This window comes from Pyrus communis, chromosome 10 (genome assembly GCF_041283825.1).
Source record: "Pyrus communis isolate YQ-2024b chromosome 10, ASM4128382v1, whole genome shotgun sequence".
Classification (NCBI taxonomy): Eukaryota; Viridiplantae; Streptophyta; class Magnoliopsida; order Rosales; family Rosaceae; genus Pyrus; species Pyrus communis.
In genome coordinates, this window is record NC_142574.1 from 19,352,897 (window position 1) to 19,375,244 (window position 22,348).

The window sequence follows — 22,348 nt, forward strand, 5'->3', positions numbered from 1 at the left end:
AAAAAAAAAAACAAACTGATTTATTGCTATATTATTATGTACAACAAATTTCAATCAAACGCCAACAGAAATGTTTGGATCATAAGACGGATCAAAACAAGAAATGGTTGGCTGTTTGATGGCAATTCTGGATAAATAAATAAAAGAGAAAAAAGAAAACTGATCATTCAATATCATCCTCAAACTGTGATTGATCGAACATCTAATCTAATCATGATTTACCATCTAGTTCCTCCTGCAGAAGGTTCAGGCCTTCCGTCGATATACTCCTCTTGAATTTTAACTTTGGGATCTCAAGCAACGGGGGTGGATCTGGCGAGAAGCATACCACAATCACCGTCAGGTTATCGCACGTGTTGCGCTTGAGTGCCTCCCGAACCAGCTCTCTTGAGCATCTCTCGGGATCATTGTGAATCATTAGTTCTTTCCTTGCGATTGTGACTGCACACTGGCTGCTCATCACATCCCACAGCCCGTCGCAGCCTAGGATCAGGAATTCGTCTTCCTCGCTTAGAATCGTCTCCTCAAGCTCCGGCTCTGCGCTCAAGGGACACAAGGAACCTTTAGAGCCTTTCATGTGCCAGTCCCCAAGAGCTCGTGCAACCGATAATTGACCATTGAGGTAGCCATCGTACACCACACCTCCCAGTTTCTCAATTCTTATTCTTTCTGAGGCACAATTGGGTTTATGGTCTTTGGAAAGCTCCACCGCCCTACCTCTTCTTCCCAGCACAGCTCGGCAATCCCCAGCATTTGCAATTAACATCGTCCTGAAAAGGAGAAATCATATGCACATCAGGATCATACCAATTATAAAGACACGAGTAATTGATGAGAACTTTGTGGTCAAAATCCTACAAGCCTCCAGTACATTCTTCATACAGAAAAAAACTTATCAAGTTTACCTCGGTATGACATTATATTTTATAGCCGGACATCTATCGCACAATGGAAGTGTTTAAAATGTGACCCCCTGCCTCCCACTAAAACGTTTATTACCATGTTACAAGCTCTATATTGATGCCATGAGATATAAAGCCATGAGAGCATTCCTGGACGAAAGCACCATGGATGACATTGTAACAGCAAGAAATGTGGTTGGCAAAGATGAAATATGACTTGTGGACGTGGCGCAATAAGATAGTTTATAATGTACAACAATCTCAATAGAATTCAAATTTTCCTACTAACAATTCTCCAGCATATAGCTCCATAAGCTTCAAAATCGATCCGTTGGCAATTGTTCAAAAATTGTTTTTAACAACCCCAAAACAGAAAGTTTTCAACGAGGGAGCAGATAAAGCACATTGCAAATATGAAAACTAACATACAGCTGCTAGCAGAACCGATACATTTAAAATCACTTTATCAACAAAAGATGAGAAAAGATACAATAGAATAATAATAACTCTCACCTTCCAGAAATGAGGGCAGTAAGTACAGTGGTACCAGAAGAACTATCAAGACTACCGGTATCAGCAAAAGCAAGGTCAGCGTTTAGGAAAGCACTCTTAATAGCCTTCTTAGTACAGAAGGGAAAATCCGGGTCCTCAACTATAAACCTTAAAATGTTCTCTCTAATAAAAGAAGCTGCATCAGTACCACCATGACCATCAAAAACCTGCAATAGAACAAAATGATTGACACATAATGGCATGTCAGGGTAGTTGTGTAATCAGAAAAATCACATGAAAGTAGCATTAATCTTTATGATCACAATTTTATACATAGTTCGATGATTGAAATACAGACCCCGTAGAATGCTCCTGGAGAAGTGAAGTTCTCAGTTGAACCTAGATGATCAAGTATATTGTCTATACAGATATGCTCATCCTCCATAAATGGTTTTGATCCAATCTCAGAGCAGCTTCCAGAGCGAAAAACAGGTACAAAAGCTGAGTTACTATTTGATGGGGACTTTGAATTAACAATCTCAATATCCAACTCCTAAGCAAGGAGTGAAAAGGCAACATCAAATTTCATGCCATTTAATATGAAATGAATAATAAAATGCAATTGTTATAGCTGATAGAAATCAATCTCACCACTTCAGCTGCAGGAGCCAACTGGGCAGTGCTCACGCAATACCTAATAGCTGAGAGGTGCCGAGGAGGTTTGCCAACACTCGGTTGCTTTAAGTTCTCAAAAGTACTTGATTTCTCGTCTCTTGTAACAATAACGTTCTCCTTTCTCAAACTGCCATCCAACATGGAGAGCGGATGTGGATAATCAGTGCCTGCAGCCATTTTCTTCCAAACCATAATCCACTCCTGGATTAAAAAAAACTGGACTTCAAGTATACCCTTTCAAGGACTCTTTCCACATACACGTAGTTCAAACTTCAAGAGCTTCGTACTATTCTCAGGCAAACAAATTTCGATATCAGGAACAGATACCACACAACAGCTCCAATTACGCGTCTTCCTTTTGTGTTGTTCCTTCAGATATCTGAGCAGAAAAGTACCCGAAAATTCTCAACTCACTTCTCAATAACTTGTTAAACTAAAAGTTAAAAGATCAAACAGCGCAGTTAACCTACTGAACCACAAGCTACAAGCCTAAACTGTACTGAAAATATAAACTCCCTAAAAAGCAAAGAACTTTGAAATTTCCAGGACTACCCACAAATCCATATCACAATCCAAACCATCAAATCCGCCACAACCATATCAAATTTCAGGGAACAAAACAGAAAAACCCATAATAATCACGACTCTATTCTATTTTTGGTAAAGCATACAGTCCATAGCTATTATTTGTAGAATACAACTCATATAATTCACAGATTTAGAACTACAGAAACCAAATCCAAATACAGAAACCATCACAGACCAAGCAAAAAACTTAAGCAGAAAAAAACCCAAATTCACAAAATTAATTACTCAAAAACCCTAATAAGATCACACACAAAAGATTACAACTCCTCAGCCATAAAGATTCAAACTTTACACATAAAAAAGATAAAATTTGAAGAAAATAGTAGGTGGGCGATGAGATTATGAGATGGAAAATACTTGCCTTACTGTTTTGGTTAGCTAAACGAAATCTTCAAAGATCCCTGAAAGAGAAATTGGAAATTGATGGGAACAAATAAGCCCACAAAACCCACAAGGCTTTCAACTCAAAAACTGGGAAAATTGTTTTTATTTTCTATTTTAATTGAATTCTTTTGGTTTGATGTGTGCACGATTTGACGTTGAAAGAGTTCTGATGGATGAAGAAAACAGAGGGCAACCGGCTACGTGTGTATTTTCAACCGGTCATCGCGGGTCGCCCGGTTGGAGTCGTAAATACGGACAGATGGGAGACTGACACCTGGCGGGGACGGTGTTTGATATTTTGGGTTGGTAACCGGATGATGGGAAAGGAGGGTGTGGGAGTTCAGGTGTGGGAGATCAACAATTGCGGCTGGGGTGTTTTCGCAGCCGTTGGATTATAACAGTTGTGGACGGTTCTCACCAAAAGTGGGGAAACCGGTAGTTGACGGTCGTTGACGGCGCCGATCTTTAGTTCATGTTTTCAAAGCGGTAAAATTGGAAATAGGTTTTTGCAAAAAGTGGAGATTCTAAATCCTAAATATATTATTATTCCAAACCAATGCCATCCATTCACACACATCACATTATTTTAAATTTATTTTTTCATCGGATACCATAAAGCTTGAGTTATCAAAATTGTCACATAAATATAAAATAGTAAAAAAAATAACAGCAAACTCTTTTCAACCGAGTCTTTAATTTTTTACATGGCGTTGAATCATTTAAAGACAAGGTCTTTTGCTGTCAAACTTTATAGTATCTGTCAAAATCATTTAATGACATTTCAATATATGAGATGCAATATATAATAAACGTTGTTGTGTGCTTCAAGTATTTGATTTGTTATCTCAATAATTTGACTCTGCAAAGAAATAAAAAAAAGTTTATAAATTGATAATATTATTTAACATATCGGGGAAGCAGGCAAAAAATTATACGAAATATCAAATTCTCACATAAGTCATCAAACACGATATAAACATTAAAGAGAAAGGCCTTTCACAATTTTATTTTCACATTAATCAGCCCAAAAAATTAAAATGCATTTTCACAACATGTCGTGTGTTTGATTTGATGAAGGAGATTTAGGTCTGGCTACCCTATATGCGATTCCAGCTCGTTATGATTGAATCTCTACATTTGAAATTGTCTAAAAATTATATATGGATAATATATGTCATTTACTCAAACTTGATCACTTCAATTGTGTCCACGATATAGTCATGTCTCCATACCATACCACAATTTTATGGTAAGTACTTTGCACATTTAACATTCCGACACAGATTTTGCATATAGATACTAATTTACAGAGGCTGGGATCCGTGGTGGCACGAAAAATTGTTGACTCATCTGCCTTCATTCTCTTGTTTTTCAGGTTTAGCTTCTCTACCATGTTTTTTTGCTCATGGTAAGTTCAATTTTGCCCCAAATGTTGTGTCCTTACCAAGAACTCGATGCGAGTTTAAAAGATCTACTTCGAACTTTCAGGAGAAAACATCGTGAGCACGCTAGGCCACACGGTGCTGATCATCTGGTTTTTTGTAGTTCTAGTGATCAACTCAAGCTACACAGCTAGCCTGACATCAATGCTCACAGTACAACAATTATCATCCCCCGTCACCGGCATCGATAACTTGATAACTAGCACAGAACCTATAGGATTCCAAATCGGATCTTTTGCTCAGAGCTATTTGGTTGAGCAGCTCAACATCCCTAAGTCTAGACTAGTTCCTCTCGGCTCACCAGAAGCTTATGCAACCGCGCTTAAGGACAAAACTGTTGCTGCTGTGGTTGATGAAAGAGCATACATAGAACTCTTCCTCTCAGAAAATTGCAAGTTCTCAATTAGGGGGTCGGAGTTCACCAAAAGTGGGTGGGGATTTGTGAGTACCTCAACTTAACTACTTTTGGTCTTAAATTGCTTAATCCACCCGGAGACCAATACTTTCCGTTTCAAATTTTTCTCTTGCCGAGCAGTCTGACATGCTTTACGTTATCAAACTTCGATCTAGACCACTCAACAAAGTGAAATCTTGTTTACGTGTTTAGTTCATATTTACAGTTTAACAACATAACATGTCAGATATCTGAGACGACTACATCATACATGTTTTTTTGTAGGCATTTCCAAGAGACTCTCCTTTGGCAATTGACATGTCAACTGCCACACTCACTCTCTCTGAGAATGGTGATCTGCAGAGAATTTATAACAAATGGCTCTCCAGAAAGATTTGTGCTTCAGAGACCTCCAATATCGTGTCGGACCAGCTTCAACTACAAAGCTTTTGGGGGCTATTCCTTATCGCGGGCGCTGTATATTTTATTGCTGTACTCATTCACTTGTTCTCCATGTTACGCCAGTTCAAACGACATACCCCCAAAGCTGAAGATCAGTCTGAGCCTTCGAGCCACGGAAACATCAACTCTCGTTCTACCTTAACACATCTCCTCACGTTCTTGTCCTTAACACATCTCCTCACGTTCTTGTCCTTAACACATCTCCTCACTTTAACCATTTATTTGACAAAATGAACAAAAGTGGGGTGAACTGAGATTAAATGAGACGAGAATTACAGTTTCATGGGGCAAAGTAAGATAAAAAACCAACTTTAAAGGTTAAAGTGAGACTAAATGATAGTTTTAAAGGGCAAATCAATTAATAAGCCTATCTCGATATTATATTGTCACAAACAATGTACATACGTGACATTAATGCATTTACGATAATATTTGTATAGTTTTTCTTTACTAGACACCCTACCATGTCATCAATTAAAATAAAAGTGAACAGTCATAGTACATGGCAATTATCTGTTACGTCTCCTTTCACTTTATCTTGATTAATTTTTTTCAAAATTAAAAAATTAACATTTAATGTAAAAGTTAATTAGAGTTATGTAAAAGAACACATTAAAAAATAATTAGATATATGTTAAATATACACCATAGTTATGATAGTGAATAAAAATATTTCCAAAATATAAAAGTGGTAAAATGATTAATGTTTAAGTACGAAAAAAAAAACTAATAAATGAAGTTATCTTTTCAATTTCTCTTGACAGTGGTTCTGCCACTACCTAAAACCACCGGCCCAGCCCATTAACATTTCTTCAAAACCCCAAAAGTCCCCACCATTGCCCAACAAGCATCTTTCTCCATCCTAAAACCCCTCACAGACACTCAGGCCTCAGCTGCTCAGTCCGTGCACCAATGGCGATCTGCCACCAATCTCCGTTCAAGCTCTTCGCCGCAATCCCATCACCATCATCGAAGCCCAAACCCCTCCACCTCCGCTGCAACCTCTCCCTCCCCTCCAGACCCCACCTCACCTCCACCGAGCCCGAACCCGTTTTCACCTCCGTCAAGGCCTTCGCTCCCGCCACCGTCGCCAACCTCGGCCCCGGATTCGACTTCTTGGGCTGCGCAGTCGACGGCCTCGGCGACTTCGTCTCTCTCACCCTCGACCCCCAGGTATCGCCGGGCGAGATCTCCATTTCCGAGATCTCTGGTGACCACAACTCCAAGAAGCTCAGCAAGAACCCTCTCTGGAACTGCGCCGGAATCGCCGCCATCGAAGTCATGAAGATGCTCGGAGTCCGATCGGGTGGGCCTTTCCCTCACTCTGGAAAAGGGCTTGCCTTTAGGCTCGGGGCTCGGATCCAGTGCGGCGAGCGCGGCCGCTGCGGCTGTTGCGGTCAACGAGATTTTTGGCGGGAAATTGGGTATAGAGGAATTGGTGATCGCGGGGCTGAAATCGGAGGAGAAGGTTTCCGGTTACCACGCTGATAACATAGCTCCGGCTATTATGGGCGGGTTCGTATTGATTCGGAGCTATGAACCGTTGGATTTGATTCCGCTAATCTTTCCAGATGGTAAAGAATTGTTTTTTGTGCTGGCTACGCCGGAGTTTGAAGCTCCGACGAAGAAGATGAGGGCGGCGCTGCCTGCGGAGGTGGGGATGGCCCATCATGTCTGGAATTCGAGCCAGGCCGCGGCTCTTGTTGCGGCAGTGTTGCAGGGGGACTTGCCCGGGCTCGGCAGGGCTTTGTCGAGCGATAAGATCGTGGAGCCGCGGCGAGCCCCGCTGATTCCCGGTATGGACGCTGTAAAAAAGGCAGCAATCGAGGCCGGGGCATTCGGGTGCACCATTAGCGGGGCAGGTCCCACTGCCGTGGCGGTCACGGATGATCCCGAGAAGGGAAAGGTGATCGGAGAAAAAATGGTGGCGGCCTTTCTAAAGGAGGGAAAGTTGAAGGCCGCGGCGAGTGTGAGTAGACTCGACCGGGTTGGTGCCAGACTTGTCAGCACCATTCCAAGATAAGAAATATCCCTAGACTAAGAGCGGCTCGGTACCAAAATGATTAGGTGGTTTTGTATACAAATGTAGTAGGAGGGAGGAGGTGTTTTTTGTGTTTGTGTTGCATTTTGTATTCACATAAAAATTGAGAACTGCGTAACCAAGTGTTTTGAGCACAAGTGTTGCCTGCCCCACATATATCAATGTAGTTAGCCTCTCTTGTGACATCTTTAATGCATGGCTTTAGAAGCGAAGTGATTTCCGCACTTTTCTTTTTCTGCTCTAAAATAAACGAGCATGAAAATCACCGTGTCTTGAGTAATGCTCTAAAGTTGGATACTACAGAGTTGGATTTGGATGTTTGAACTCACAGTTGGTGATTAAATGTTCTAGCTGGTTGTTAAATGCTTTTCACCGGAAAATCTCCGATCGTCTCCACTCGAAGCAGCGGTTGATGCAAGACTCGCGGAATGTGCGATCTGCTTGATGGAATTTGTGGACGGAGATGTCACAGGGGTGTTGCCATATTGTTGTCATGGATTCCATGTGAGTTGTGTTGATAGGTGGCTGCAGTACAACTCTTCGTGCCCGTCTAGTCGCGCATTGTGGTTGTGGAAGAGAGGCGTCGCAAATGAAGTTGGTTTCGAACTCATGGATTCCAGATTTTGGAGCTCCAATAGGGAGAGGAAGATGTAGAAAAGCACAATTTTCATTCAATTCGAAGCACACGTAAAATTTCGACGAGTAAAATAGTAAAGCAATCACCTTTCATATGAAGGTTAAAGCACAATTTTCGTTCGGAACAAATTGTAAACACAACTCTTACCATTTTTATCTCGTATAACAAATGAGGGATAATTATACAATGATCCTTTCTACAAGGATCAACCGTACCAATTCCGAAACAAGTAAAGAAAATGTAGATTCAACGCGAAAGTAGGAAGATAAAACAGCCGTCAAAACTTTTAACCCAATATGGATCAAGTTAATTGTTCTTGGCAGCTGAAGCCTGCTTCGCACCAACAGAGAAAAACTCGGTAATCACTTCAAGGGGCATACCTTTGGTCTCCGGAACTTTCAAGAAAATGAAGATAAACGCTATGACGGACACAACTGCATACATGCCAAAGACACCAGCAAGGCCAACAGATTTGAGCATCACTGGAAGTGAATAGGTGACAATGATGTCGCCAATCCAAAACGTGAGGGCGCAGATGGCAATGCAGAGGCCTCGAACTCTGGTGGGGAAGATTTCTGCACAGAGTATGTTGGGGATTGGACCAAACCCCATAACAAAGAAACAGAAGTAGAGCACAACGCTGACAGTCGAAACTGATGCATTTACAACACTGCCCATATTCACAAGACTTCCGAGGACTAGGATGACGAGAGACACTATCAAGACAGGGATTGTGCCGAGCAGCAAGCTCCTGAATTAAGAATGGTTCCAAATTGTTACATGACAAAACGTGATACATAAATTTAACATAGACATAACAAAACTGAAACATAACTGATGTTCAACATCTTATTTTGAGGATCACGAAATCGTATGCTTCAAACAACAAATACAAACCAGTACGTGTTCAGTTAGCCATTCAAGAAAGATGTCAAGATATAACCAAAAAATATATATTTACCTTCTGCCGGCTATATCCATGAGCCTCATGGCAATGGCTATACTAGGAAGCATCAGCAAGGTTGTCACTGCACTGATAAGCAGAGACGAAGAAGCTGAACTAATGCCCAAGTTCGAAAGAAGGATGCCAACGCCCGCCTGCTCAAGAATTTGAGGCGTGTAGTAGAGAACCCCACTTATACCGGAAAACTGCATGGAAAAGAAATAAATAAACATCACTGGTCCAGTTGAGGTTACACGAGCAAATTATTAGAGACTTCTCAGTAAACGAATTTTCAATACCTGCTGAAGTATCTGCATTCCCACCCCAACAGCCAAGGCATGCTTCACTCCGGGTTCAAAAAGATCACTCCAACTTGGCCCTTTTGCAGAAGTTGCAGCTGGGTTAACCATTGCCGGTCCAACTGGATGCTGATTCATAAGTTCACGTGAGTACAGAGCCGATTCGCTCACCAAAGCAGCAGCCTGGATGAACTCACTGTCGTTCGGTGCATCGCCACCAGGTATCGAAACAATAGATCCATGGCGAGATGCAGGGACACCCTCCTGGTGCAAATAAATTCTTTTAAACCCTCCTTCCTTGTGTCCATCTTGGCCTTCTCTCTCAGACCATTTCCACGCCAGCTGCCAACCGCCACCAATATCGGTGCTACTAGCTCCCTCTCCACCAATGAGACTGCCGTTTCTCATGCCAGCAAGGCTTCCCTGGGGAGGTGGGCCCACGTTCTTTTCAATGCTTGTTGTCTGACGCGAGATCAATGGACTGTGCAAATTGTCATCGGAATCACCACCGGCTGCATCAGATGCGTAACCCTCTCCTTCTCTGGCAACACTCTCCTCGTCCCACTCTTCATGTCTAAGCTGATTCCCTCCCACGCTGAACATGCTGCCAAAGTGCGGAAAAAGCATACTTCCCTTGCTTCCTGTGTCGGGGAGCTTCTCATGTATACTGCCAAAGAGCGAGACCAGAGGATCAACAAGCCCACTTTGATTTACCATGCTTGCATGTCGAGACACAAGTCCAAGAGTGCTTTGCCTGGTGACAGGTTTGGCAACCCAGGATTGTCCTTGTTCAGGCCCATATAATCTGATTTCATCCTTTTCAGCAGATAAATCGTGGTCATCAGCGGAGTCGTCTGCTGGGCCAATTATGTACTCCTCAAAATACGTTTCACCCCCAACTCCAAGACCCTCAACAAGTAAAGCCATCTCACCTGTTGGCCAAAGAAGGATGAAATACCATTCAAACAATGCAGCATTGCATATGGAATAGTTATATAGCAGAAGCAAATAGCACGTACTTTCCTACTATAATGGCTACCACACCAGATTGTGCAATCTGAAGTAAGAAAGAAAAAGTACCACCTTTATGCCAACTCGAAAAGGGTTTTGCAGTGTTAGAGCTAAAAAAGAAAGCAGAAAGGACTTCTGCTTCACAAAAATAGACAAAGTGACAAGGTAGGGTTTTAAGTATGACGGCTCCAATTACCCAAAACTTGCCTTTGAAACCGGTTCTCCAATTTCGTTTCAGAAAGCTATCTTTCTATGTTGATCTAGAAATGAATTGCTGAAAACTTACTATCAATGCAAATTAATTAGAAACAAAGTATCACAACAAATAATCGAAGATAATCAGAACAAAATGACTAACCAGCGACATCTTCTCTGCCACGTAGCCTCTGCAAAACTTGCTTAGCCTCAAGCATCCGTCCCTTACTCACAAGCCATCGTGGAGACTCGGGCAAGAAGAACACAGTCAATATAAAAAAAGCAAGAGAAGGAAAAGAGAGAATCCCAAGCATCAACCTCCAACTTGCGGACTCTGTCAACGACATCCCAAAAACCATGCAATATGACAAGAACATCCCACCCGAGCCAAGAAACTGCGGAAGGGTATTCAACGATCCCCTTATTTCAGGCGGGGCTGTCTCAGATATATAAAGCGGAACCAAGGTAACCGCCAAACCGATTCCAAATCCATCGAAAAGCCGTGCCAAGAGAAGGATATAAACATTGGGAGACCACAGCATTACAAGACCACTAAGAAAGTAAAGGACAGAAGAGACTATCAGCGTAGGACGGCGGCCTAGCCAGTCTGCTACAGCTCCAGAACAAAATGTAACCACAGTTGCCCCTATAAGCGACATGGCCACGATCAGCCCTTCCATAGCTGGTTCGCTTTCCAAGTTGAATTCCCTCTTTATGTACAAAACAGAAGCTGCAAGAAAAACCAAAACGTTCACTCAATCAAGCTCCGAAATCGTATAAGCTTAACTTAAAACCAATACTACTGGAAGAAAAAACGAATCAAGGACTGCCGTTGAAGTAAATTTCGGGGATAGACCGATGAACTGAACTCGATTAGCAATCAAAACAAAGCTAAAAAGGCCAATCTTTGAAGCATCTAAGCGACTATTTCTCTCAATCTTAAAAGCATCAACTTTCAAATGTCGAAAAAAGACAGGCATAAGTTGTAGATACTAAAAGAGAGATTTACCTGCGATAGTAGCGTTGTCCCATCCCTGCAACAGGTTACCAATTGCAGCAGCAACGGCAACGAGAACAGCTCCACTCATTTTTCCACTCAAAAATAAAAACCAATTGCAACCCTTTTCACAAAATCTCAGGAAAAACCAACCAATCCAATCAAAAAACAAAAAACCAGATCAAATATCAACGAATCGAACCAGTTCTTGATCACCCAGTTCAGCAATCCTAGCGACAAAGTGATCCCATTGCAGAAAACAAGACAAAAATCAGACACAAAGGAAGAACATGAGCAAAAACCAAAAGACAACAACAATAGGTGATTAAGGTTTTTACCTGAAATATAGGTGTTTGATTGATAGTGGGTCTGTTCTGTTGTGTGCGTCTGTTTTCGAATGCCACGACACCGTCGGGAGTTCGAGACTTTGACTCTTTGCAGATGATATTTTCACTCTTTTTTTTATACTTTCCACGAAAACGAAACGCAGGGTTTTGCAAAAATAAAAAATAAAGCAATTCTCATTCGTTAAGCAGCTTTCGGAACAGAGCGGTGGCTGTTGGACACCTGCCCCCTTCCCTCTCTCCTCGCCCTGCACGTCACCCCCTCCCTGCTCAGCTTTCTGCTACATGTTCCATCACCATCTAAACGCGTGTTTTACGTAACTAAGTTGACTAGAACAATATTCCTCAAGTATGAATTATCAATTCGTAATACTGATTAGATTCGAATATCGTTCGAACGAAAATGAAAGAACGCCAACGAGCACGATGCTCCGTTTTCTTAGAGAAGAGCATGTGAGAAGAACCAATGGGGTTTTGAGAGGAGAGAACCAGCTGAACCAAGGCCGTGTAGGTTTAAGTTTAACAAACCAAAAGAAATATAAAGAAAAAAACTTAAAGAATTTGCTAAAAATAAAGATTTGGTAAAAAATTAAAAGAAATTCATAACGATTGGCCTGCAGTCTCAGTAGAGGACAGCACAACAGCACCAACCCAGCTCAGCTCTTGAATATTTCCCACTTCCAAATCTTCAATTAATGCCATTATTACGTAATGGACAAGACCAATAAAAAGGTAAATCAAATCAAAAGCATGTTTAGCAGAATTTTTTAATAATTTAACTGGGATTTGTTTGTGTAAATATCAGAGTCCCTGTCCCTGTAAGCGTGTAGGACATGTATTAGCTCAAATCAATCTTGTATTAAGAAAAGAAGAAGCCTTAAACTAAAGCAATGATAGGCTACTTATTACTACGATCTTATGGTATTTATCTTTACTTGTAAGTTCGAGAGGTTTTAGATTTAATTTTCGTTAAAGAAGAATTTGAATCTTTACTTGTAAGTTCGAGAGGCCTTAGATTTAATTTTCGTTAAAAGAAGAATTTGAATCATATTATTATTAGTCATTATCAAAGTTTATTTATTTTTTCATTTTCTTAATATAGATAATATTATTTATTTAAAAAATATTATTTGTAACAAAAATAAATGACAACACTAAAGCAATGATTGATTTGAGAGATGATGTGAATCGAATCGAATTGGATTGTCTGGTAACGGAACACAAGTAGAGGACAAGGAAATCCACAAGAGAAGTTGTATTTGAACTTATGTACCTTTTTTTTCACATCTTGTATTTTAAATGTTAATTGTTTTTTTTATCTTTTTATACAATTACCATCCAGTATAAGATGAAATTAATAATAAAACCAAAAATTTCTCAATAAACCCACCTACTATAATTAAACCCTACTATTACTCCTTTTTATCCTACGTTCGTTTTGGCTAAAATCCTAATAACTCTTGTAGAGAAAGACAAGTTTTTTTTATCAATAGATGATGATTTTGAAGTTTTAATCCTTCAACGACATGGATTTATCAATGGATGGTAATTATAAACTTCTTGAATTTATTGACCCCTTGACATGGATATATAGAAAAGGATTCTCAGAGACTATCAGACCTGATCTAGGTCGTGGAGTTGAGAGAGTCGCCACATCCCCTCTTTAAATGTCTACTTGCATTCACTAACTTGAAGGACTATTACATCATACCACCCTAACCACCAAAAGTTACACTTTAGTCAATTCACAAAATCATAGAGCCACGAAAAAAACATAGGTACTATAAGCTATACTGGCCATCGACCAACCCTAAATACATGGTTAGCCTTTTTTATTTTCATTATTTCTAAAATTTGTACTCAGATGTATCACTAGACTAAAATAGGAGGAAACAAATTGGACGTGGAACATCTCTCTTCTCTCTCTCTCCTTCTCCTTTCAATGCTTCTTACACAAACAATTATATGAGCATCTTTAGAACACACCCTATGTTAATTTCTTCCAGGTGCTGTAAAGTTGTGCCGACATTCTTTAAACAAAAGCAGTTCAAATATTCTAACATACTCCTCAACAGATTCAAACATCTCATGAACACATTGGAGATCTGTCTCCCCTAGTGCACAAATACAAACTTCAATAATTCAGTTTGGGATTTTGTTTTTTAAATGGGTGCAAAGATAAATTTACGTTTGAAATGGGTTTGGGAGGTTAGTCTAGGTAATAAAATTGAGTTTAAAAATATATTAATTCTTTAATTAAAATAACATGAATGTAAAGAATAAGTTAGATGTAAAAAGAAATTACAAGGATTCAAATAAAATTTCCCAATCCACAATCCAGGTAGGGCTTTCGGCTTGCCTTTTTTCTTCCCTTTCTTTGAGCTCCTTTATTTTAATTTTGTTTTATTTTTTTGCTTTTCTAAACAGAAAATATTTTACTCTTACCTTCTACATGTTATAAATATCAAAATCAGGGCCCACCATCATCAAAGTAGTCCTACTAGAAAGTGCGGCTGGATCACCTATTTTTTAGGAAAAGCTAATGTTTGTTAGGTATTTTGGTTTGATACATTCACATCCAAAAAGAAGCGAGCTACATCTGAGTTAAATTTGAAGATGAAAATCTTCTTTTGTTTCTTGACAGTGAAGTAAGACCAAGCTCATGAACTTATTATCCTAGGTCGGAATAAGTTGATAGGATTCCCCTTTTAGGGTAGACGGAGTAGACGGGCCACAAAGGGCCTCCGCTTTTGAGGGGCTTCATTTTTTTATTGTATAAGTGTTTATATAAAAATTAATATTACAAACTTTGTGTTTGTTCAAATAAGAAGTTTACAAACTTTTGAGTCATTGAGTCTTGTGTGTAGAATTTTGTTAGCCATACAAGTTATAGTTGCTTCTGCAAAAAGAAGTTTTTCAAAAATTGAAGTTGATGAAATCTTAACTTCGATCAACTATGTTACAAGAAAGATTGGATGGGTTAGCTATTTTATCAATTGAAAAGAATTGGTTGAAAGCTTAGATTATGTACTCAAAATTAGCACATTTGCATCTAAAAAGGTGAGATGTATAATATTTAAGTAATGTTTGTATATCTTTCTCTTTTTTTTTTTTGGGAATTGTTATTGGCGCTCCAATATTCTTATTCTACACTCCAAACTTTCAATATTTAGAAAGAAAAATACACTTGTGAGGAGTGTAAAATAAGATTTATGAAGTGCCCAATAACACTTCCTTTTTTTTTTTTTTTTTTACGTTAATTTATTTGATATTGATGTAGAAATAGACATTTCATGTGTTCAGCGAATACTTTTTATAGATATCAATGTACAAAGGATGGGGGTCAGATAACTCTAATGCCCCACTTCAAATGCTCGCCTAGGGCCCCAAATTCTCAAAGACAGGCTTGACCAAAATTAGCATTGGTTATACAAACTGTAGTTTTTTTTAACAAACGATATTATCTATACTAAAAAGCTATGGGAGTGGGTTAAGTCACATAATGGGCTAGCAATAATGAGGTTCCAATTCACCTTTGGCGAGAATTGAACTTAAGACCTCTCACTTACAAGTGAAGAGGTATACCATTATACTGCAGTACTAAGTGGCTACAAATTACAGTTTAGCAAGTACATATATTCTTTTCTTTTTTGTGTGTGTGTTTTATAAGTGATTTGTGCACGAATGAGACTATAATTTGTGCTACAAATTACAATTTAGCAAGTGCATATATTCTTTTCTTTTTTGTGTGTGTTTTTATAAGTGATTTGTGCATGAATGAGACTATAATTTGCGAGTCATTATAATGACTCGTAATTCGTAAGAAATGAGTTTTTTTTTTTGTTTTTTTTTAATTGGGTTGATTTTTTTTATTTGTATTTGGTTAGTATTATTTACAATTATATCAATGGTTGGGGCATCAAATTCAACAAGTTAGGGATTTGCATAATTGAAGCCAACAAGTATAGGGTCTATTCCATGGTTGGCATGTCAAAGTTACCAACAATTTGAAAGCCAGCTTTGTGTGGGTCAAGTAATTCCATGCGGTATGGTACTTGTGGGTTTCAATTATTTATTTTGAAAGGCGAATTTGAAAGATGAATCTGAATTATATTATTACTAGCATATAATGAGACTAAGTCCAGTTCCTCATTCCTTAGTCTAGGTATATCGTTTGTTGAAAAAAAAAAAAAAAAAAAAAAAGAGGAGAATTCTATAAGCTTTTGCTTGTCATGTAAGTCACCCTTCACATCATAAATTTTCTTTAATAAATTGAACATGTAAATATATGATTACTAATTCTCTATATTATTTTAACTATAAATCTTTAGCTTAGCATCATAGATGGTTAATAAATATCAAAGTGAACAAAAGTGATATGTTAAAAAATAAAATAAAATAAAATAAAATATTTCAATAGACGAGTTACAGCCCAAGAAAGACCATAAACAATCACAAGCACAAGTCTAAATAAAATACCCCCATAATATCTTCTTGAACTAGACGTCCCACAATAGCAGGAGGAATCTCAAACAAATAATCGTCAAAACTCAAATTCAAACCAGTCCCAACAAATTTATCATTTACGAAATTTCTCTTCCAAACAAGTACGTTGAATTTGACATCTATCACCATTTATCAATGCCTTACAGCTAGCTACCTAATTGAATGGAGAGAACGAAGGGAAATCTATACTTCTCAATATATCATTTGTGTAATTAGCAAATAATTAAGAACCGTTGATTTTGGTAGGAAAACTTGAAAACTTGAAAACTAGCGCCTTGTGACTGATCTTGATTCTGTTCCTTTCTATTCAAATCTGTCGAATTATAGGGTTATGATGCAGGCCTGAGATAAAACTTGGACCTTCCTTTGTAAATTAGAAGATATAATGTTAAGCCCATTGGGCTGAGCCCAAATAACATTGTAGATAAATTCTTCCAAATTTGTTTTATGGTCTGATAACCCTAACATGGAAATGAACAAAAAGTTCTTGCATACTACAATGACATCTTTGTGTACACGAAATGACTCAGAAATGTTCACTTTGTCACCTGGTAATCAAGGATTTGATACCTTTTAATAGATGGTGTACGCTAAAATGTCTATTGAATTTATTCAGATTCTTAAATTCATCTTTTTTTTTTATTTCCTCTATGTGTTACTAACACATGTAGAACAAAAGGAATTGGCGCATAAACAAGAAGCGATGTGGTTTAGAGTTGGATAGACTGAGATAATTGGCTCAATCGGACATGGATGAAGATGATGTTTGTTTGGTATTTTACTTGAATAAGATCTTTCTAGAATCGGATAGTAAGTTGTGGTAAAACCCTAATTAAAGCTATGCATTGTTCAAAATTGGCTGGGACAAAGAACTCCATGCACTGCAACCCACATGTAATCCCGCCATGTTGGTCATGTGACAACATATGAGGAGGAGATGATCACATAATCAATGAATAGTCATGTAACTAGCATGTGAAAAAATGTTTTTTTGGATCTATCGGATAAGGAATTCGAACTCAAAACATTTTTTCTATAAGTTGAGAAATGCTTACCCAACATCGTGCCGTAGTATAAATTCACCACAAATACAACATACGCTGCAAACCTATACCAAGGCACACACAATGTTGTCACTGGCAAACGAGACCACAAAAATTATCACTAACAAGCGAGACCACATCACTCGCCAGGCGAGACATTACCCGCTAGACACAGCACGTACAAAACATAACTAATACAAGAACGAAGTCCACTATCAACTCATCTCCACAGGTTGGGTCCTCTCTATCTGAGACGATACCGCTTATGTAAAATCCACTGTTGCTAGAATCCAACAAAAGCGATGCCGCGACAGATCTAGCAAAATAAGACTAGTGTCAAAATTTCTAGTTAAACCGTCATGGCCAAGTAAGGGCCTCTTACATTTCAATTTCATTAGACTTTACACTAAATTCACTTAATACGAGAATTGTTCTAGTTATAAACCATGATGCCGAAATTTCTCTCTACTATGCATAAAAGAATAGTCAGACTCTAAAAAGTCCAACAACTAAACTCAAATTGAATACGTTCACGGCCAGCGTATAGCCCACGCCATAAAGAGCAATACAGTTGGGTTTAGTTGAGAATGGCAAAGCCATGTATTTGGATCGTAAACGTGGACGTATACGTAGCTAGAGAAGTCGTCCATGGCATCGAAATTTTTTGCACAAATCCCCGCTGCCACGTGATCCTGGAACCTCCTTTTACCCTTTTTTTTATTCCCCCAACGCCCTAAAGCTAGTTTGTAGCGAGTTTGCAACTACTACCAAGTAAGCTCTTCTCTCTCTCTCTCTCTCTCTCTCTCTCTCTATCTCTCCGGCCCTCCAACCCAAGAATCTATCAGATGGGTTTTGCTCCTCTTGGGGTTGGAACTTAAAGGGATGTGAGATTGGAAGTGAGAGAGTGTTGAGATTGTCGAGATCATGGCAGGGGTTGAAGGAAGGTTGTGTGAGGAATTTTCACCTGCGTATTATGGGCTCTGCACTGTTGGGGGAATGCTCAGTGCTGGCGCTACCCATCTCGCAATCACGCCTCTCGATGTCTTGAAAGTTAATATGCAGGTCAGTTTTCCATTATTTTTTCTGCGTTTTGTTGTTAATCAACCTTTTTAGCTTGCTCTCCAATTTTTTTGGATGTTTTGTGTGTTGAAGTTGAGAACTTTGCCTTTTGTTGACAAAATGTTTGGTGGGTTCTTGTTGCTTTGTATTGTCTGGCATTGGTGTTTTTGTTCTTGGAAGCTGAAGAATCTTAAGCAATTAAACAGTTAATCTTCAGCTCTGTGTGACAATATGAGCTATTTTCGAGTATTGTGTTTCATGGATTTGTTTTATAGGGAATTGTAGTTGTTTTCATGTTCGTCACTGTGATCATTCAAGTTTTACTTTTGAATAAAAGATCCATGCTTAGTTTACTTTGCAATAGTTCGATACTGGTTTTTCGTGTTCCCTCAAATCTGATTTTATAGTTTTGCATTTGCGTGTTTATGTTACCGATTAGTACAGTTGAGTGCCACTGTATGTCTTACCAATTTTTATTAGTAATAGACTGGCTGCAGAGGTGGCTGTATCCTTTGTTTACTTACTGATCGTTTTAGTTGTTGTTAGAGATGAATTAATATAATGTGCAAGGATTTGGCATGAGAAATCAGGAAACTGTGGGATAATAAGATACCAAGTTTGAAGTTTTCATTTGGTGAGTTTAAACATAGTAGGCTAGCCTTTGCCCTTATAGAAAAAATTGTTCCGTCTCTAAAGAATAGAAGTTCCCAAAAAAGGAATAGGGGTTTTGCGCGGTCGGTATGATGGTATGTTTCTCCTTGACCAAAACCTCGCAAATTGATCTCGGTGCTGATGGTTTTTCTTGAAAAATTTAATACATTGAATGGCATGGGTCTCAGGTCAGTATAACCAACTACATCACTTCCCTTGCACATAATTCTTCTGGTGCTTTAGCTTGTATCTTCAAGTGACTTACCAGATGTACATCTCTGTTCTTTCCAGTAGTGAAATTTCATGTGGTTCCATTGGTTTCCATATATTCATTTCAGTTTCCATTTCCATTACTGGGCGATGCAAATTAATGTTTCAAGGATTGATCTCCCTTGTTTTTATTTGTCTTTAAATTCGTTACTCTTTTGACAGTCGAGAACATTATTATTCTCTATGGCTGCTGATAATTTAACATGTCCAATTCAGGTAAATCCAATTAAATATAACAGGATGGGTACAGGGTTTTCCACTCTTTGGAAAGAACAAGGCCCTTCTTCTCTTTGGAGAGGTTGGTCTGGAAAGCTTTTTGGATATGGTGTTCAGGGTGGCTGCAGATTTGGTCTCTACGAATACTTTAGGAAGCTTTACTCGGATGCATTGATAGATCACAACAAGAGTACCATATTCTTCCTCAGCAGTGCATCTGCTCAAGTATTTGCTGATGTGGCTCTCTGTCCTTTTGAAGCCGTCAAAGTCCGAGTTCAAACACAGCCCTACTTTGCAAAGGGCTTAGTTGATGGGTTTCCAAAGCTATACTCAACCGAAGGGATATCTGGGTGAGTTACCAAAAACTAGTCCTTTTCCTTCTCATAGTTTCTCAGTTATCCTTATCAGCTTATCTACACTGCAGCTTTTACAGAGGACTTTTACCACTTTGGGGTCGAAATCTTCCATGTAATATCTCTATCTCTGCATTGTAAAAGTTTCATTTGCTTGTTTAGTGGGATTCCTGCTTTTGAATTAAAAATATACTTCAAGGGGTTTGTCACGGTAGAAATTTCAAGGGTCTGTGTTGTCCTGATTTATCCAGTTAAGGGGCAGCCAATGCAGTTTTGAGGTTCATGCCATCCTGCAATTTTAAATAATATATTAGTATTCAGTACAAAATCTTATACATGATTTCTGTTAATAGCAGTAAGAAATCATGACGGTAGTTGGCTATATGTCATTACTAGAGCTGCGTTGTTGCTAGTGTGGTTATTTTGAAGTAGAAATAAACTTCTTTTGGCTGTCTGCGTCTGTTAGTTATCGTTCAAAATTTTCATGTACACAATCCTATAATGATTTCTGACAAAGCCGTCCTACATTTCCAGTAATGATTTTGGTTTAGAAGTTTTATTGAAAATTTTAAACAAGAAAATAGTCTTAAATCTATTACAGGAAATTATTACATTAAACCTTCGAGACTAAATCGTACCCTGTTGGAGCCTGACCCAAGCAATTGGCTAGCTTCTTTCTGCCATTTAGCATGAGAAAGTTACTATCTTTTCTTATTTATTGTGATCAAGCATTCAGTAGTGACTAGAGATTATGCAATGTCACATTGCAGTAACTATTTTTATTAAATTTCCTGTTGTATTCATTTTCTTCAGTCACTGTGATAATGTTCACGACGTTTGAGCACTCAGTGGATCTGATTTATCGCAACATTATGCAAAGGAGAAAAGAGGATTGTTCAAGAGCCCAACAGCTTGGTGTGACATGTTTAGCGGCCTATGCAGCAGGAGCTGTTGGTACTGTGGTCTCCAACCCCGCAGACAACATTGTTTCCTCCCTTTACAATAAAAAGGCTGCCAATGTGATGCAGGTAGCCCTTCGAATTAAGCTTTTCATTGGTTCTTTTCTTGCATTTCAAGGTTAAAGCATCAATTAATGCATTGGTTTTATATCTTATCTTCAGGCTGTGAAGAACATTGGCCTTGTTAATCTATTTACTCGAAGTCTTCCTGTGCGAATTACACTTGTCGGCCCTGTTATTACCTTGCAGTGGTTTTTCTATGACAGCATCAAAGTTCTTTGTGGACTGTAAGCGCCTGTTACTTGATTCACACACAACCCGACATTTTCTCTCTTGTTTCATCTAATGACAAGTTCCAGTTTGAAAATTTCAGGCCATCTAGTGGAGGGCTTACCAGGCGTCTTGAAGAAGCTAACATATCATCTGAATAACATAGATTAGATAAAGAACAGTTGAATCGGATCAATTTCTTTGAGGATGAGGGGAAGTCACCCTTAGGGCCAGAAAATACTATCGTTTGTCTCTGGCTTTTCGGCTTTGATCCTTCGTTAGGCTACGGTAAATAGTTTTGTTATATCCATAATATGTCGTTGATCGGCAGTCTAGCTTCGTGGAACGTTATAATTTTGGGTATATAAGATGTAAATAGATTGTGCTGCATGCTTTTATGTTAACGTGCAGCAGCAATTATAAAGTATGAGCTTTGCCTTGGAAGACATTTTGTATACTTCAAATGTTATGTTAGTAGGGGTTTCATGAGTCCTATGGAAAGCTAAGCTATACACTTTGAGGAGCCTTTTCAGTGCAGGGCACGCGCTCTGTACAATGGGATCGATTTTGAACTTGAGATAACTTACATGCAAATAAAAATATCACTACATCGTGGTGCAAGTGGCATGTCACTCATGGTTAGATATCCTTTATTAAAAATTGTACCTTTTTTTTTTTTACCTTGAATGGTTCTTAAGATTGGCATAACTCCTCATTTTGGTCTCTGAGATTTAAAATCAATAGAACTGACCCTTTAATTTGTTCATTGTCAATCATTTTAGTCATTTAATGAAAAACCTTCGTTCAATAAGGAAAAAAATAACAAAAATACTCTCAAATTTTGTCAAATCATTTTGGCATATTGTTTATTAAATTGGGGGTATTTTTGTCATTTTGGTCTTTATTTAACAGAGATTTTTCACAGAATGACCAAAATGATTGATGGTGGAAAAACACAATGGCCATTTTTATCGATTTTAAATATCAAGGACCAAAGTAAAGAGTTATGTCAATCTCAAAGACCATTTATACTAAAATGCCCAAATTGTATTATGAGCACTAAAAATATTGTTCATTCAATTGTGTTTTGACGGTTTTGCCCATGTTTAATGCTCCTCACCTAAACAGTAAAATATCAAAAATACCCTTGTGGGACATCATTTTGGGGAGTTTTCGTGTCAAAAATTGTAAGAAACTTTAACGAAAAACTTCTGG

At 38.6% G+C, this 22,348-nt stretch overlaps 4 protein-coding genes across 5 annotated transcripts; 2 read left to right on the plus strand and 2 right to left on the minus strand.

The window, feature by feature from the left end:
* On the minus strand, window positions 1-3,192 carry LOC137728973 (putative protein phosphatase 2C 27). Its single transcript, XM_068467790.2, has 5 exons — window positions 3,019-3,192; window positions 2,046-2,448; window positions 1,753-1,947; window positions 1,416-1,621; window positions 1-770 (listed from the first exon to the last, which is right to left on the minus strand). Exons 2-5 carry the CDS (start codon window positions 2,259-2,261, stop codon window positions 212-214), a joined length of 1,176 nt encoding a protein of 391 aa, XP_068323891.2. The 5' UTR covers window positions 2,262-2,448; window positions 3,019-3,192; the 3' UTR covers window positions 1-211.
* Window positions 3,193-6,162: 2,970 nt separating this feature from the next.
* On the plus strand, window positions 6,163-7,592 carry HSK (homoserine kinase). The gene is given in 2 exon segments (XM_068466792.2): window positions 6,163-6,644; window positions 6,646-7,592. Coding segments are annotated over 2 exon segments (1,110 nt in total). The 5' UTR covers window positions 6,163-6,251; the 3' UTR covers window positions 7,363-7,592.
* A 437-nt stretch (window positions 7,593-8,029) lies between these two features.
* Window positions 8,030-12,556, minus strand: LOC137727924 (monosaccharide-sensing protein 2). The gene is made up of 6 exons (XM_068466791.2): window positions 11,801-12,556; window positions 11,475-11,692; window positions 10,629-11,195; window positions 9,260-10,191; window positions 8,979-9,166; window positions 8,030-8,768 (listed from the first exon to the last, which is right to left on the minus strand). Exons 2-6 carry the CDS (start codon window positions 11,551-11,553, stop codon window positions 8,324-8,326), a joined length of 2,211 nt encoding a protein of 736 aa, XP_068322892.2. The 5' UTR covers window positions 11,554-11,692; window positions 11,801-12,556; the 3' UTR covers window positions 8,030-8,323.
* Window positions 12,557-18,005: 5,449 nt separating this feature from the next.
* Window positions 18,006-21,765, plus strand: LOC137729695 (mitochondrial phosphate carrier protein 1, mitochondrial). Of its 2 annotated transcripts, none has more exons than XM_068468702.2 (6): window positions 18,006-18,417; window positions 19,552-19,901; window positions 19,976-20,019; window positions 20,718-20,932; window positions 21,026-21,150; window positions 21,237-21,765. In XM_068468702.2, the coding sequence occupies exons 1-6, from the start codon at window positions 18,280-18,282 to the stop codon at window positions 21,292-21,294; spliced, it is 930 nt and encodes a 309-aa protein (XP_068324803.2). In that variant the 5' UTR covers window positions 18,006-18,279; the 3' UTR covers window positions 21,295-21,765. The 2 variants fall into 2 exon arrangements, with proteins under 2 accessions (XP_068324803.2, XP_068324802.2); XM_068468701.2 differs by having other exon boundaries at window positions 18,102-18,417; window positions 21,223-21,765.
* Window positions 21,766-22,348: the final 583 nt, after the last annotated feature.

Excerpts from the sequence above, each read along its gene's own strand:
- LOC137728973 (XM_068467790.2), bottom strand. The coding sequence starts at position 2,261 with ATGGTTTGGAAGAAAATGGCTGCAGGCACTGATTATCCACATCCGCTC. Across the intron at positions 1,948-2,045 it reads TGGCTCCTGCAGCTGAAGTG|GAGTTGGATATTGAGATTGT; the intron begins GTGAGATTGATT and ends CTCCTTGCTTAG. Across the intron at positions 1,622-1,752 it reads CTCCAGGAGCATTCTACGGG|GTTTTTGATGGTCATGGTGG; the intron begins GTCTGTATTTCA and ends GTTCTATTGCAG.
- LOC137727924 (XM_068466791.2), bottom strand. The coding sequence starts at position 11,553 with ATGAGTGGAGCTGTTCTCGTTGCCGTTGCTGCTGCAATTGGTAACCTG. Across the intron at positions 11,196-11,474 it reads GGACAACGCTACTATCGCAG|CTTCTGTTTTGTACATAAAG; the intron begins GTAAATCTCTCT and ends TTTTTCTTGCAG. Across the intron at positions 10,192-10,628 it reads TGGCAGAGAAGATGTCGCTG|GTGAGATGGCTTTACTTGTT; the intron begins GTTAGTCATTTT and ends TTTGGCCAACAG.
- LOC137729695 (XM_068468701.2), top strand. The coding sequence starts at position 18,280 with ATGGCAGGGGTTGAAGGAAGGTTGTGTGAGGAATTTTCACCTGCGTAT. Across the intron at positions 19,902-19,975 it reads TCAACCGAAGGGATATCTGG|CTTTTACAGAGGACTTTTAC; the intron begins GTGAGTTACCAA and ends TCTACACTGCAG. Across the intron at positions 21,151-21,222 it reads ATCAAAGTTCTTTGTGGACT|TTTGAAAATTTCAGGCCATC; the intron begins GTAAGCGCCTGT and ends GACAAGTTCCAG.